Source organism: Carlito syrichta, unplaced genomic scaffold (genome assembly GCF_000164805.1).
Source record: "Carlito syrichta isolate Samal-C Ts95f unplaced genomic scaffold, Tarsius_syrichta-2.0.1 Scaffold271701, whole genome shotgun sequence".
NCBI classification, from domain to species: Eukaryota; Metazoa; Chordata; class Mammalia; order Primates; family Tarsiidae; genus Carlito; species Carlito syrichta.
Genome location: NW_007215797.1, coordinates 128,322 through 144,499, shown reverse-complemented (window position 1 = coordinate 144,499; position 16,178 = coordinate 128,322). Strand labels below are relative to the sequence as shown.

General features: G+C 42.5%; 1 protein-coding gene across 5 annotated transcripts in view; it reads right to left on the bottom strand.

The window, feature by feature from the left end:
- KIAA1217 (KIAA1217 ortholog) overlaps positions 1-10,107 on the bottom strand; it is a 158,374-nt gene extending 148,267 nt beyond the window's left edge. For 3 of the 5 annotated variants that reach the window (XM_008052302.2, XM_008052300.2, XM_021709665.1), the window contains exon 1: positions 9,907-10,107. In XM_008052302.2, coding sequence (XP_008050493.1) covers positions 9,907-10,009 — 103 coding nt within the window. In that variant the 5' untranslated portion in view covers positions 10,010-10,107. The remainder of the gene's footprint in view (positions 1-9,906) is intronic. The other 2 variants (XM_021709667.1, XM_021709666.1) reach the window with 1 other exon arrangement.
- Positions 10,108-16,178: the final 6,071 nt, after the last annotated feature.

Sequence of the window (16,178 nt, the reverse complement as noted above, 5' to 3'; positions counted from 1 at the left end):
TCACCTGAGGGCTACATTAATTATCAAGACTAGATTCTCACAGAGTGGGAGAAAATATTTGCAAACTACCTATCTGACAAGGGATTAATAACCAGAATATATAAGGAGCTCAAACAACTCAATGTGAAAAAAAAGTACTCAATTAAAACAGTGGGCAGAAGATCAGAATAGACATTTCTCAAAAGAAGACACACAAATGGCCAGCAAGTAAATGAAAAAATGCTTAACATCACTAATCATCAGAGAAATACAAATCAAAACTACAAGGAGATATCCTATCACCCTGATTAAAATGGGATTTATCCAAAAGACAGGCAATAATGAATGCTGGCAAGGCTGTGGAGAAAGAAGAACCCTGCATGTTATTGGTTGGAATGTACACAGTACAGCCACCATGGAGAACAGTATGGGGGTTCCTCAAAAACCTAAAAATAGAACTACCATATGATCCAGCTATTCCGCTGCTGAGTAAATATTCAAAAGAAAGAAAATCAGTATATTGAAGAGGTAGCCACACTCCTTTATTTGTTGTAGCACTGTTCACAATAGCCCAGATATGGAACATAACTAAGTGTCCATCAACGAATACATGAATAAAGAAAATGTAGTACATGTGCACAATGGGATATTATTGAGCCACAGAAAAGAATAAAATCCTGTTATTTGCAGCAATATGTATGGACTATGTTAAGCAAAGCAAGCAAGGCACAGAAAGACAAATATCACATGTCCTCACTCGTGTGGGGCCTGGAAAAAAATGGAACTCATGGAAATAGAGAGTAGAATGTTGGTTACCATTGTCTGGGAAGGGTTGTGGGAGGGGGAGATAAAGATGGAATGGTTAATGGGTACAAAAATATCATTAGATGGAATAAATGAAATCTAGTATTTGGTAGCACAATAGGATAACTATAATAAGAAATAAATTATTGTATATTTTTGAATAGCAAAAAGCGTGGAACTGGAATGTTCCTAACACAAAGAAATGATAAATGGTTGAGGTGATGGATAACCCAATTATCTCGATTTGATCATTGCCTTCATCAAAACATCACATGTGCCCCATAAATAGGTACAGTGATTATGTGTCAGTAATAATGAAAACTTAAAAAATTTAAATATACTATATCCACTTTTCCCATGTATCAAATCAGGCCCCTAGAAATCTACAGATTCTTAGACATGACCTTCTCACAGCATGACATAATACTATGCCATTGGATTTTAAGTTTTATGGTAAAGATATAGCTATATGAAAAATCTTCCAGAAACCAGCTGTTAAGCATAACTACTTATTACATAATCAGATGTTGAGAACTTTACAACATAGGAGTTCTTAGATTATAATGCCTTAAAACCTTTTTTCCTAATGAACTGGGATAAAACTGTTCTGAAATAATAAAATCCATTTAACTCTCTACATTATTTCTTCTATCTTTTTTTCATATCTTGACTGCAATTACAGCAATTATCTTTACCTTTAATTTTCTGGAACACATATTTTGCTCAACTGCTTCTTATATTAATTCTTGTTTTAATGTTTCTTATGTTTGTTTCCTGGTTTTGATGAAACCAAATCAAATCTATTTTGTATGTAGAAAGGTATAAATAACAGACAAAACTTGTTTTACTTATACAAGTCCTTTAAGTTTGGTGCAGAGTTCTTTTCTGAATTAGAGTATTTTTCAAATCCTGTGTTAGGACGAGGTATCATGGCTGTGAGAGAGAGAAAAGAATATTCACTCTGACTTATGGGAAGACTAATTTTTTGAAATGGCTTTGGGATTTTAAGTTACCTTTCCAGTTATTTATATTTTCGAAGAAAAAAATAGTATATATGGTCTACTATACCCATCACCCCTGATCTAGTTTGGATGGTCGTTCCCTCCAAATCTCATGTTGAAATGTGATCCCCAGCCGGGTTCGGTGGCTCAGCCCGTAATCCCGCGCCTTTGGGAGGATGAGGTGAGTGGATTGCCTGAGCCCGCTGGTTCGAGACTCGCCTGGGGCAGCGAGACCTCATCTCTACAATAAATCAAAAAATTAGTTGGGCGTGGTAGCGCATGCCTGTAATTCCGGCTACTCGGAAGGATCGCCGGAGTCCAGCAGGTCGAGGCTGCGGTGGCCGGAAGCGGCCACTGCACTCCAGTCTGGGTGACAGAGTGAGACTCCAACTCAAAAAAAAAAAAAAAAAAAAAGAAATGTGATCCCCAAGCGTTGAATGTAGGGCCTAGTGGAAGTTTTTCAGGTCATGGGGGTAGCTCTCTCATGAATGGCTTATGCCCTTTTCTCATGACAATGAAAGAATTCTCACTCTATTAGTTCACATGAGAATTGATTGTTTAATAGAGCCTGCCATCATCTCCTCCGTCTTACTTCAGTCTTCACCATATGACTCTCCTGCTCCCTCTCCACCTTCCACCATGATTGTAAACTTCTTGAGGCCTCCCCAGAAGCCCAGTAGATGCCAGAGCCATGCAGAATCATGAGCCTGAAGAAAACTCTTCTCTTTATGAACAACCTGCCTCAGGTATTCCTTTACCGCAATGCAAATTGGAAAAGTATAACCCCTTTTCAGTTATTTAACCCTATAGCTCTATCTTCAGCACTGTAAAGTTTTATTTTAGCTTTATAAAAAGGCGACCTATGCACCAGGCTTAAAAAGACATCTTGGCTGCAAAGGAAAAAACAGAAACAGGAGAGCCCAAGTCTTCTCTAAGAGCTTTCTCGATGCTAATTGCTCCAACCACAGGCACACCCTGTCAGATAATAGTGGTGCAGGAAGGGCTCAATCATATCTCAGCATCTATCAAATCTCTTTACTTCAGTCAATGCTTTTCCTACTCAAGTCCTGTCTGCAACGTAATCCTAAAAGATATAGGTAGGGGACATAGAACCACTCAGGTCCACAGCAACTAAACAATTTCTTCAAGTCTGGAGATATCTATTCTAGAGTTTCAGCCCAGGAATTTTAATAGCAAGAATTTTCTAAAGATATCTGACTTTAATTTTTAAAGTAAGCACAAATGCGCCATGAGTCTACACAATGTTTTACAAGGATGTTCTTTCTTATGGGTGAATTAGAAGCCAAGTGGCTAAACTTGGATAAGTACTCCCTTCTTTCAGTAAACCTCATATATGAAAATCCCAGTGGATGAAGGGCAAATTAGGGCTGATGATTTGTATCACAAAGCATGTTTCACTATACTAAAGAATTTCTTGACATATTCCTTCCAATGGTTAATTCCCGGCCTCAAATCTATGTTTTATTTAAAGAATGGATTCGGTTTATAAAATTTACCTTTCAGGGCATTCATTACATCAGGTGCAAGAAAACTAAGAGGCAACCTTTTGACTTACCCAAAGTTCCTAAGGACTCCTGCTGTATAGAGAACATTTACTCATTATTTATTTCCCCTTTTCTCTCTCCCTTCTTCCCTTCTCTATAACACTGGCCTATTTAATTTTTTTTCATTGTGCAAATGGGCTTTATTTTATGTTTTTAGCATCAGCTCATTTTTCAAATGAAATCTTATATGAAACTACAATATTTATAGCAGAGAAAACTCCATAGAAGAGTGTTCTCTAGGATGCAGTTTGAAAACCATACCTCCACCTCACTGCCAAGCCTCTAGAAGTCATCAGCCTATTCCTGCCAGTATGTGTCCTATTTTCTAAAACATATAGAACAGGCAGCACTATGATATCTGCAAACACAGTCAGTCAGAACCCCCTGCGTCAGTCAGGCTTCAGTTGCAGAGAACTGAACCGGCTCCAGCTAGTTAAAGCAAAAAACGGATTTATTAAAAGACTTGCAGAATCACTGGGCTGAATTTTCACTGTAAAACTGGGCCACCACAGAATCTGGCAAAGAGGAAGCGTCCTGGTCAGGTGTGACTACAAAGCCACACTGTCTTGATCAAGAAGTTGCCAGTAGCATCCTAGAGTACAGCTGAGTCACACCTACACTCTCAGTGCTAACAATAAACGGATGCCTCGCCCCCAGACTCTTAACCCCATCAAGCTAGTGATCATGCCCAGGGCCTTGGCAAATGATGCTAAAGAAAACCCCAAAGCCTCCACAATGGCCTTGCTTCCTATCTTCCAGAACTCACACATTTGATATTCCAGAATGAGTCTTCTCTCCAACCTTGACAGTAGCGGAAAATGCACTAGGAGGAGGCTGGCGTGGGTGATTCGAGCGAGTCACCCTGTCTACTCACTCCCATCCACCTGGGCCAGGGAAGTGGCTCTGAGGCTAGAGAGAATAGAGTGACATTTTTTTTTTTTTTGCTGAGACCCTCAAAAGGTCAGGGATATGCCCCGAATCAACTGACCTGCTATGAAACTGTCCTCTGCAATTTTTTGTTTTTATAATATTTTATACCCTTCAATTACTACCAGTGCTGAGGAAATCACTTTTTGTAAATGTTTTACTTACTCTACAGAGCGATACTTCTTTTCATTTGTTTACAATTTATTTATTTTTAAATATTCAAAGGATAACTGTTTACACTCAAACAATCTGATACTAGTCTTAACAGTTACTCACACTTCCTCGGCTTTCCCCTTTGGAGGTGGAATTTTCTCAGTCCTTTGCCTTAAGCTTCTGCCCATCCTTGTATGTGCACAGAATGGAAGATTCTGGCACCTGTGAACCATCTTTTCCTTAAGTCTCCATAAGGAATGATAGCCATCAAAATTATCACCTTGGAATGAAAGAACAGTCACACAGATACTCAATAATTCACCCTGTCGGAGAACTTCTCGCCCAACCAGCGTAACATCCTCCTAAGCCATTGAAGATCATTTTTGCTTTTTCAGTCTGAGTGTTTAAGAGGCAGTTTGTTACAGAAACAATAACACCTCTGGCTGCTGGGTTGGTGAGGTCTTTTTCTAAAGCCATTCATTCGAAATATGGTCAACAAAGGAATCTGGCTGCATCGAGAGGCTGCTGCTGTTGTTCTTGTTTTTACATGAGTTTTATTTTTGAATTCCTGAGGGCACACAGAAGAGTGGGAACATCTTGTGGCTACCCTTTCCCCGAAGGCCAACTCTAGAGCAGCCAGACACCAGCCCCTGCCTATGGTCACATTCCAGACAGGCATTTATAAGACAGCATCATGATTAAAAGGAAACTACTCCATCATTAAGACTCCAAACCTAATAGCAGAGGGACAATTTTTCATGGAAATTATTTCTAAAACCAAATTCTACTGGAAGGCGGTTTTCATTTTATTTCTTGGGCTTCCTTTCTCCCGATCGTCTCTCTTTTCACTGAAGTTAAAGCGGAAGAGAAACGGCATAAATTTCACTGAAAAAAAATTCAGCTGGACTCTGGATGGGAGGAACAGGCAGGGATCCCACTACTCTGTAGAAGTCAAGATTTAGAGATGGTGATAAAGATTTAGAGATGGTCATTGGAACCTGGTCATGGAATAAATCAGTCTCGGAGCCAATTTCTTTCTTTACCTTTCTGCTTTGTAAATCTCCAAGAATGACTAGGTGGCCCTCACCCTCAGAAAGGGTTTGAGTTTTGCTGTCATTGGCCCTGGCTGAAGTCACAGGATGCTTCTCTGAAATGAGAGGTGCATCCTTGCATCCCAGGACTTCATCCAGGGGAGACCACGATATAGACAAGAGCAATGTTTACGATTGGTCTGAAACAACAGTTTACTGTTCCCCTTTCTCTCTCCTGCATGTCTTCTAACAGCATCTGCAAAATGCACTATGCCCAGTCTCCTTGTTTTTTTCCCAGACCCGACAGAGGCTGGAGCAATAGAAACGAGTGATTATTCAGGCAGAAAAATCGTGAGGTGGACAGGTTTATCTCTAGGCATAGGCAGCCTAAAGAGAGACGGTTTTCTCCCCTACTGGGAACAGGAGTGGTTTGAGAATTCTGCCTTGTCCAGGCTCCACCCTTGGGGTCCACAGGCTTTTCCTCTGCAGCTGCCCAAACTGGGGAAGGATTCAAGCGTCAACATATGGCGCCATGTGCTGGAGTGCAGGCTGGGACCCAGCCTTCTCCACTCTCCTTACTCTGTGTTCTGCGGCTGGTGGCCAGCAGTGGTGGTATCTGACCATCCTGGAATGACACACTGGGCTGGCACTAGCAAGGCCAGCTAGGCATGTACTTCCAGTGCAAAATTAAAGCCACCGACCCCCCCAAACCCTCAGCAATCACAATAAATAATATCCTGTGTTATTTTATTTATTTATTATTATTATTATTTGAGTTGGAGTCTCACTCTGCACTCAGACTGGAGTACGGTGGCATGCTCCCGGTCACCGCAGCCTCGACCTGCTGGGCTCAGGCGATCCTTTCGCCTCAGCCTTCCAAGTAACTGGAACTACAGGCGTGCCCTACCACACCCGGCTAATTTTTTATGTATTGTAGAGACAAGGTCTTGCCAAGTTGCCCAGGCAGGTCTTGAACCCGTGGACTCAGGCAATCCACTCGCCTTGGACTCCCCAAGTGCTGAGATTACAGGCTGAGTCACCTAATGTGATATTTTAAAGATTAAAATTAATACAAGAATCCATGACAAAACAAAACTAAACATAGACTCCCCACATGATCTTGCAATCACGCTCCTTGGTATCTACCCAAAGGAGCTGAAAACGTATGTCCACACAAAAACCTGCACATGGGTGTTTATGACAGCTTTTTTCATAACCGCTAAGACTTGGAAGCAACCATGATGTCCCTCAGTAAGGGAATGGACAAATAAACTGTGACACATCAAGACGATGGAATACTATTCAGTGCCAAGAAGGAGCGAGCTATCAAGCAATGGAAATACATGGAAGAAACTTCAATACACTTAATGCTAAGCGAAAGAAGCCAATCTGAAAAGGCCACATACTGTAGGACTCCAGCACTATGACATTCTGGAAAAGGCAACATTATGGAGACAGTAAAAAGACTAGTGGCTGCCAGAGGTTGGGGGCAGGAGGGTTGAACGGGTGGAGCACAGAGGACTTTTAGGGCAGTGAGACATTCTGTATAATACTACGGTGATGGATAGACATCATTTATACATTTGTTCAAATCCATAGATGTATAACACCAAGAGTAAGCCCTAATGTAAACCATGGACGTGGATGACAATGATGTGTTAGTGTGTAAGTTTGTAGATCACAACATGCACCATTCTGGTGTGTGGTATCAACAGTAGGGAAGGCTCTGCATGTATAGGGGCTGGGCTATATGGGATCTCTGCACTTTCTGCTCAATCTTGCAGCAAACTTAAAATAGTTCTTTAAAAAAAACCTTTAAAAAAAAAAAAAATCCATGATGAACAGACCACCAAAATTTTAAATAAAGACAAGATCAACGGGGCTTCGTGGGAGAGCTTAAAACTCTGTGCATGGAGACACAATGACAATGTACAGATCCCCAAAGACACCCAGGGCTTCCAAACCAGGAGGTCACAGCTCAGGGTGTCCAGTCGGCAGCCTACGAGGCCCTGTGGAGCCACAGCTGCGTTTCCGAGCCACCCAGGTGCTGGGGGACACTGTGGCTCACAGCTCACAGCCGGGGCTCTCTGCAGAGTGCTGCTCATCCCAGGAGCCCGCCTGTCTGCAAGTTAAATAAGGCCAGGCACGCGGGGAGTTTCCCAAAGACAAGGCTGAGCATGGCCCCCAGGAGAGAGATCGCGTTTACACTCTCCATGACTCACATTTTCCTCTTTATTTCCCATCCAGGCTCAACTGGGTTACGCCACGAGGGCCAGGTGCGGCCGGGAGGACATTCCCAAATCGGCCACAAAGAGGCGGTCAAGGGCTGCACCATCCCAGCTGGCCCGGCGCCAGCCTCATTTGCTGGAATCACCGCTTCCCTCGCATTGGCAAGAAACTCATTTCTCTCCTCTCCTCTCCTCTTACTGTGTTCCTTTGTTTCAATCCAGCAGTTGTGAAAATCACAAGCCAAAAAGCCCCTTGTGGAGACAGCAGAACAAACAGCGGAGATGCATTTTTGAGCCTGCTGTGACACTGCACACTGGCACTTTACAGCAAGGGGTGCTGAGAGGAAAACTGAGCAATTTGCAGAATCGCAGCCACCCCTGGGCGAGAACACACGCCACCCTCAGCAGTTCCTTGGGTAAAGCTGTCCCCAGTTCCTGCAGCCTCTCTGCCCCAAGGCTCGGTTCTGGAACAAGGCGGGGAAGTCTCTACCTGCACTGCCAAGCACTCTTGGCTACAAGGGAAATTCCTGCCCTCAAAACAAAGAATCTATTATCCAACAGTCAAAGTTCCCCAGGGTTGGGGGAAGGCAAAAAGGTGTTTATTCTTATCTTCACTTTAGCTTGCAAAGCAGAGGCTATCTTTATAGAGACCTGAGCTCTACTCATTTCCGCCAAAGCACAAAGAAGAAATTCTACTCCTTGGCTGGCTTCTGCCTCAGGTGTGAGTGGGGTTAAGAAAGCACAACTGGCTGGTGTGGTGGCTCACGCCTATAATCCCAGCACTTGGGGCCAAGGCGAGATTGCTTGAGCCCAGGAATTCAAGAGCAGCCTGGGCAACACAGCAACACCTCATCTCTATGAAAAAAATAAAAAGAAAGCACACGTTTCTTTAATCCAGATGGAAAGCACCAGTTTAGTGTTGGAGTGGAAGACTGTGTCATCTTGACACAGCCCTAGCCTAGGACGCTCCCTGGGTGTATCTCACCCCTGCGTGTCCTTGGGCCTTCATTTGTAAGGTGAGACTAATAAGAGCCAGAGGCCTGGACTTCCCACTTGTCATTCAATTAATTGACTGTGTGAGTTCAAACAAACACATACACAGTAAAGAAGGAGATTTTCTGTGCCTTTCTCTCATTTGTAAGATGAGGACCCTGGATTACTAACCTAAGATTAAGTATACAAAATGTAATGCTAAACATTAGTACTGATAATGCAAATAATAATGTTTTAAGGACAGCGAGGACAATGTCTGAACCAATCTACTCAGGTGGTCATCTGAAACTAAGGAACAAAATCAGGGTACCTTCTCACATCTGTCTTCATCCTTCTCCTTCCAGCAAGACATTTGCTCAGTTTTACATGGCAGAGTTCAGCTATCTTTTACACGGGTCAGACTCTGAAGGCTTTTGCATGTTGATCCTTTTCCTGTCCCCTCTTACCTTCAGGCCCATCAGTCTGCAAACCCAAGTACCCAAACAGAACCTTAACATGGTAGGGGCGGACATGATACACCGCACAGTTGGCAGAGGTCTAAATCCTCATGACTTGTATATTTCATTAAAGGGTTAAAAAAAAACAAAAAGCAAAGCAAGATAGAAAGTGAATCTCCAATACAAAAGAGCAAATGATATATGGTATAGGAAGAATCTTGCTTTTTGGAAAAGCTGTGCCCTGTATGTGCCAAGCCCCTACGTCCTCTCATGTGAAGGAGTCTCATGTTTATGGCTCTCATGAACAGTCAGAGAGGTGTTGGCCACATTGTTGCTCCTTGTCCTGAAGTCATTCGTTTCCTCCACTGGACTGCCAGTCAGATGGAGCAGCACTGGTCCAAACCTACATCACAGGGCACACACCCCAACCGTGCTGGCTTCTGGGACTAGGGAGGAGGTTTGCGAGTGGAGAGTCTCATTCTGCAGTCAGTCCTTGGCTGTTCCCTCTAGTACCAGGAACATAGGCTAGTGTTACCAGCCTCTTGGCGTGAATTGCTCATCCCAGTCAGTTCTGAACAGGTCCAACCCCAAAGCCAGCTTGCACTTGACCTTATTCCTCAGTAGGAATACCCTCAGTGCTTGACATTGACCCAATGAAGTTCTCCAATACTAGTGTTTTTACAAATCAAGAGCAAGTCAACATTGAATGTAGAAATATAGATTCAGAATTATAAAAATATACACATGCCATAATAAGGGGACATCAGAAAGTGCCTTCTGGAGCTTACCCAGAGATCTTTCTTTCGTCTGGTTGGTGGACCTCACCACGGGAAGGCTCGCGCGAGTCCGGCTGCCTCTGGAAAATGGGCTGGGAGCATCCCCCTCAGACATGGCTTCCAAAGAATCAGCAGATGTCTCTGATAAGTGCTCGACCGGGTCGCCCAGACTGGGAGGTTGAGGACTGTGAGACAGTTTGGGGCTTCTTGTCTGCAAAAGACATTTTAAAGAACATGGGAAAACAGACTATTATTAATTATGCTGAAAATATTTCCAATGCTGTCTCTGTCAATCTGGAAAAATAATATGGCAAGGGGACAAGCCCCACAGAAGGACTGCATAGAGAAAACTAAAGACCCAAGAAAAAAATAATACTGTCCCTAAGTAGTCCATTAAGATTTTTATCGCTGGACTTTCATAGTAAAAATGTTATTTCCAAAAGGGAATTGAGGACAAGCCACATAATAGAGAAGAATGATGGCAAATCAATTCCTTTTGCCAGATGAATTCTGACAGTGGTTCTCACAACAGATGGGGCCGTGCACTTTTCTCAACACCCAACATGACTGAGGTACTCACACCAAAGTAAACTGAACACAATCAGTCCTTCAAAGTCTTATATCAAGACTGTTTCCAAAATCAGTAAACTAAGATTGCGAGGGAGATACTTATATTATAGCTGAACTTTTAATGTTGAGGCAGAAATCCCATAAGTAAGATTATGTCTAGCTTTGGTTATGACAGCCAATCAGCAGAAAGTATCTATGATAAACTTAAACCCCCCCCCACACAACAATCATTGAATTTCTCTCTTGGTTATCTATCCTGCAATGGCAGAGGTTGAATGTGAAAAATGCTCATAATTTATTGGTCGATAATATTCCTTGAACATGAATTGTAGGTTGAGCACTGTGGGAATTTTTTTTAAAATGAACAATATGTTGGCTAATGTCACAATTTCTAAACTAACTGGCGAAATTCACGAAGTCCAACAAGTAACACAAGATAGTGAAAAAAAAAGAATACATACAAACAAAATTAACATAATTTATTGATTAGATTGATTATATACGTGTGTGAATAAATTATTAAATTTAAAAAAATGGTATATAATTAAGTATAAACTGTGAACTACATGGTACATTCACTCATCTTTCAACAAACACCTATTGAACACCTACTGAGTTCTAGATACTGTGTTAGGTACTAGGAACAGAATGACACACAAAACAGATGCCTATAATCTAGTGCTTATAATCTAGAAAGGAGACAGGTATGAAAGACAAATTAAAAGATCTCATGGAAAAGGAAAGTTCGGGAGAGGGGGCAAGCCAGAGGGCAGGTATGAAGAGAGAGAAAGACATTCCAGGTATAGGGAACAGCATGTGCAAAGTCTCTCAGGTATGAAGAAGTGGCATACGCTGAGGCTTAGTGGGCAGGGACAGATCACACATGACCTTGAAGCCATGGTGAGTATTCTCACCTTGACTTTAAGGTAACAGAACACCATTGAGGTATCTGGACAGGTAAAGGAAGGGGGGCAGGATCAGATACATTTTTTTTAAAGATTGTGTGAGCTATTGTGTAGAGACTGGAGCATCTCTCTAAGACATGGCTTCCAAAGAATCAATGGATGTTTCTGATAAATGCTCGAGAGGCAGCCCAGACTGGGTGAGTATACATGTGGAAGGGCAGAGACTGAGCAATAAAACTGGGAAGATTAGGTTGAATAGTCATTATCTCAACTTTCACTTCTCTCACTCCCCACCCCTGATTACCTGATGTGAGTCACTCCTGCCACAGTCTGGGATGCAACTGACCTGAATCGATCAGGCAGATGAGTTTTATTAAGACATCAAAGATGCTGAAACACTGGCAGTATGATATAGGCAGTCCCTAAGTCCCAGGAGCCAGGATTTTATCTGTTGGCATTCCTTAATTTCCATTAGGTTTTCCTAAGGCTGCCCATGCATTTTGAAGTAAAGCACCAAGGCATTTATCTCTCACGGCAGGGCCTCCTTTCTGAGGGTACAACCTGTGCACTCACACAGGGCCCACGCTTGAAAGGGTTTGTGCTTCTTTTCATACTCTTCTGTGGCTGTCTTGAAATTCTTAATCATTTTTTGAACAAGGTGCCCTGAAAATTCTGTAGTCAGTTCTGCCTCAAGTCTTCGGCTGCAGATCTCGTTCAGGGATGCCTCTGAAAGATGTGCCTGACATTCTAGAGGAATCTTTTGGGGTGAGATGGTCAGTTTTTTCCCCTCCTCCTTGCTTAAAGCCTAAGGAGACCTTTGTTGGCATTATCTAGATACTCACAACTTGCTACAACTCTCAGGACCTTCTCATAAAGGGAAACGGATAAGGTCAGTACCCCACTCCACCACGTCCCTTAAGGGATGTGGCTTTGGGGAGATGCCTGGGAGTTTCATAGGAAACTCAGTTCAGGTTACATGACAATATCATGGCCAGAAAGGACACCCATTAACAGTCCAATTGTCTCTTTTGGTTAATTCTTCTGGGCAAACCCCCAAAGTGGTTTATTCCCAGATTCATTTTTCATAAAGTCTACTTCTGTTATGGGGATCCGGTTTTGGCACACATTACAAGTGTTATTTGACTAGGAAAATCACCCCTAAATCACTGCCCAGTTCACCAAGATTTAGATAAATTCACGTGATCCTCAATGAAATAGCTTCCTAGTTACCAGGCTCAGTGAAATATCAAGCTACGATGTCCTAATCCCTAACTTTAAAAAAAAAAAGGCTGGGTGCGTTGACTCAAGCTTGACATCCCAGAACTTTGGGGGACCAAGGCGAGAGGATTGCCTGAGCCCACAGGCTCAAGACCAGCCTGGACAACATGGTGAGACCTCGTCTCTACAATAAATAAAAAATTAGCCAGGTGTAGTAGCAAGTGCGTATAGTTCCAACTACTTGGAAGACTGAGATGGAAGGATCACTGGATCCCAGCAGGTCGATGCTGGAGTGGCCGTGAGAGTGCCACTGCACTACAGCCTGGGTGACGCAGTGAGACTCCAACTCAAAAAAAAAAAAAAGACACATTCAGTTTAGCAAGATAGCCAAGAAATTTTATTTCAAGCAACATGGCTACATTTACAACCTCTGCCATTTGGTCATTTTTACAGCCTAGGGCAGACATGATACATTTGATGAGTTGTCATTTTCCATTGCAGAAGGCAATAATCCTTGAAGAAAATCAAAATCAAATCTCTATTTCTTGTCCAGGGTCATCTTGGTAGTAGGTATGTAGAAAAACAGAGATGTAGGGCTAAATCTCCCCTCAACAACTTCCTATTCAAAGCTATTCAGTTCCAAGTATAAACTCCTCTCATTTTTTATGTTATTCACTTTCTCACTGAAAACCATCACTGCACATTAGCAATCTCCTCACATGCAATGCCCTCCCCTCTGATGCCAACTCACTGCTGAAACATCATTTAGTTCAGAGAAAAGACAATGGAAATTGCTGACACTGGTGCCAGATACCCTATGATTTGATATATTAAAAAAAAAAGTCAGAAAGCAATTGGGACAGGAATTCTGCACTCTGCACAGTGCAAGGCATTTGGGAATGCAAGTGCAGTTTGTGATTCTTGAATTCCTCGAGCATTTAAGTTATATTTGGGGGCCAACAATAATATAAACGCAAGCATGCAACAGTAGAGCAAGAGGAACCAAGAAGTGCATCATTGTGAGTGCAAAAGGGGTTTAGGGGAATAACTGCTCACTTTGAAGGGTGGGTTGGAGAGGAGGAAGAATATGGTGAGGGAGGTAGTAAGGATTGCCCTGGGCTTAGCAATAGAGTGACCAGTCACCCACTCCTAGCCAGGTCTACACTGACTGGACCAAGGAATAACCATCTGATCTTAGCTAGACCAATCAAATTCTCTCCCATGGGAATGTGCTTCTTGACTGGACCAAGCAGTAGCCACCTGATCTTAGCTGGACCAACCAAATTCTCTCCCATGGGAATGTGCTTCCTGATTGGACCAAGCAGTAGCTATCTGATCTTAGCTGGAATAATCAAATTATCTCCTCTGGAAATGTTGATCTAGGGCAGAGAATCTATTAGCCAGTGTCTACAGAGAACTTGAGAGAGAGAGACAGAGAAAGACAGAGACAGAGAGACACTAGTAAACTGAGGACTTTCCAATGAAGTCCTCTAATTAATCCAGTTTTTGTTCCTGCACTAATTTGAGATGACTCTGTGCCTTGAAAGCAAACTATCACTGACAAACACCAATTCTAATGGTATCCCCTGGCCAGGGTGCAATAGTGCTCACACATTTATATATTAGTAATCACGGTGAAGAAAGCTAAATTCTTTAGGGGCAGTAGTGCCCATTATTTTGTATTTCATGGATTAATATTTCTAAACAAATTTATGAAGGGTTATAACATAGAGATGCTGATTTTATTTTGTAAAGTTCGAGGCATTAAAACAAAAAAACTTGGGGCCAGGTTCGGTGGTTCAGCCTGTAATCCCAGCACTTTGGGAGGCCGGCGTGAGTGGATTGCCTGAGCCCATGGGTTCGAGATCCACCTGGGCAACTTGGCGAGACCTCGTCTCTACAATAAATCAAAAATTAGCCAGGCGTGGTATCACGCACCTGTGGTTTCGGCTACTTGGAAGGCTGAGGGAAGGAGACATCCTCACAAAATGTCAGATTTGATCTAATGAAAAAATACGTTGGAGGTACTGTTCTCATTTTGCCTCAAATGAAAACTTTTCTCCGTCATGCATGGTCTACAGTCTGGCATTTGAAGCCTCCACCCTAGGCAGCTGAGTGGAGAGCTATCCCTAACTGGGGAGGAAGCAGGGGATGCTGGGATTGAGCCACTCGGGCAGGATTCAAGGGTCTGCATGACTGGATTTCCCTCCTTGCTCCACGGAGACCCAAGATACCAATCTCCCTTTGCTTCCATCACAACCTTCTAGAGACTTCCCCAAATCATTAGGCAACCCCAACCTGCAAACCCAAATGGGAAGTCTTTGGAAGTCATGCAGGAAGGGCTCATCTGTATAACCAGGCCACCTGAACCCCACTCGTCCTTTCTATTCTTCTCTTCTTCAAAGAGGACTTTCTATCATAGCACCAAGACATGCTGGTGTTAACAGGCTCCACACAGCTCCTTCCTCTTCTGTATCTGCAGCCTCTGCAGACCGGCCCTCTAGGAATATTCTATTCTTCTGCATCTGCAACCTCTGCAGACTGGCCCTCTAGGAATATTCTCTACCTAGTGAAAGGGGAGAGGGAGGAGATAAAGGAACTAACATATCAAGTGCCCACTTGACTGTGCCAAGTGATTGTCACATGGTAATCTCACTGAACCCTTCCTGCCACTTCATTCTACCGGTAACAACTGAGAAATAGACTAAGCAGCTTCTCCCGAAATGCTAGCAAATGAAGGAACAGAGATCAAGCATGTGAATTCCAGAGCTGATGCTCCGTAGTAAAGGTTATTGAACAAAGGATCTGAGGGTACTGACTCTAGTCCAGTTTCTATCCAAAAGTGGTTAACGTATGTCCTCACTGAATCAAAGCTTTCTCATCTGTAAGACCAGAGGTTGAACTAGCTGGTATCTAAGATCCCTATCAGAACGAAAACTTCCTAACTCTAAGATACATATCACACAAAGAAGAAAAGATCATGTTGCTCAGGAAAAATGAGTTTACTGAGATTCCTTTCCAATTATTTACCCTCTAGCATCTGCTCTCTAGAAATATGTAGCTGGGTAGTGCTAAGATCAAGTTTTCTGCATTTGTGTCTTTAAGTGTATGCAACATAATTGCACAGCATTAATTTTTAAAAGACTGCCATGCTTGTAGTTTATTATCATGAATAAATATTTGCTAAAATGTTCACCAAGTGCACTATGCTTTATAAAAAAAAGCTAGAGCTTGAGGCATTGGTGATTTTTTTTTGTTCATTTCTATTTTTCAGACCCTTTAAACTCTAAATTGAAATGCTGAGGTCCAGAAAATGAACTACACATGTAGCCTGACGTAATATGCTAATTGTCAGGAACAGTGGGGTGTCTGGGTAGCCAAGGTATTCACTTTGCTTCAGATTACATTCTATTGTGAAAAGAAAAATCAACATTGCCTTAATGAAGTTTTACTTCATCCTAATTAATGCCCAATTCGCCACAGAGCATTTGGAAATATAATGAAGCTTCCCACATGCAAATGTATTCGGAATGACTCATTCATAGCACTCACTAATTGATGTGGTTAATTTAATCGTGACATTCAGACACT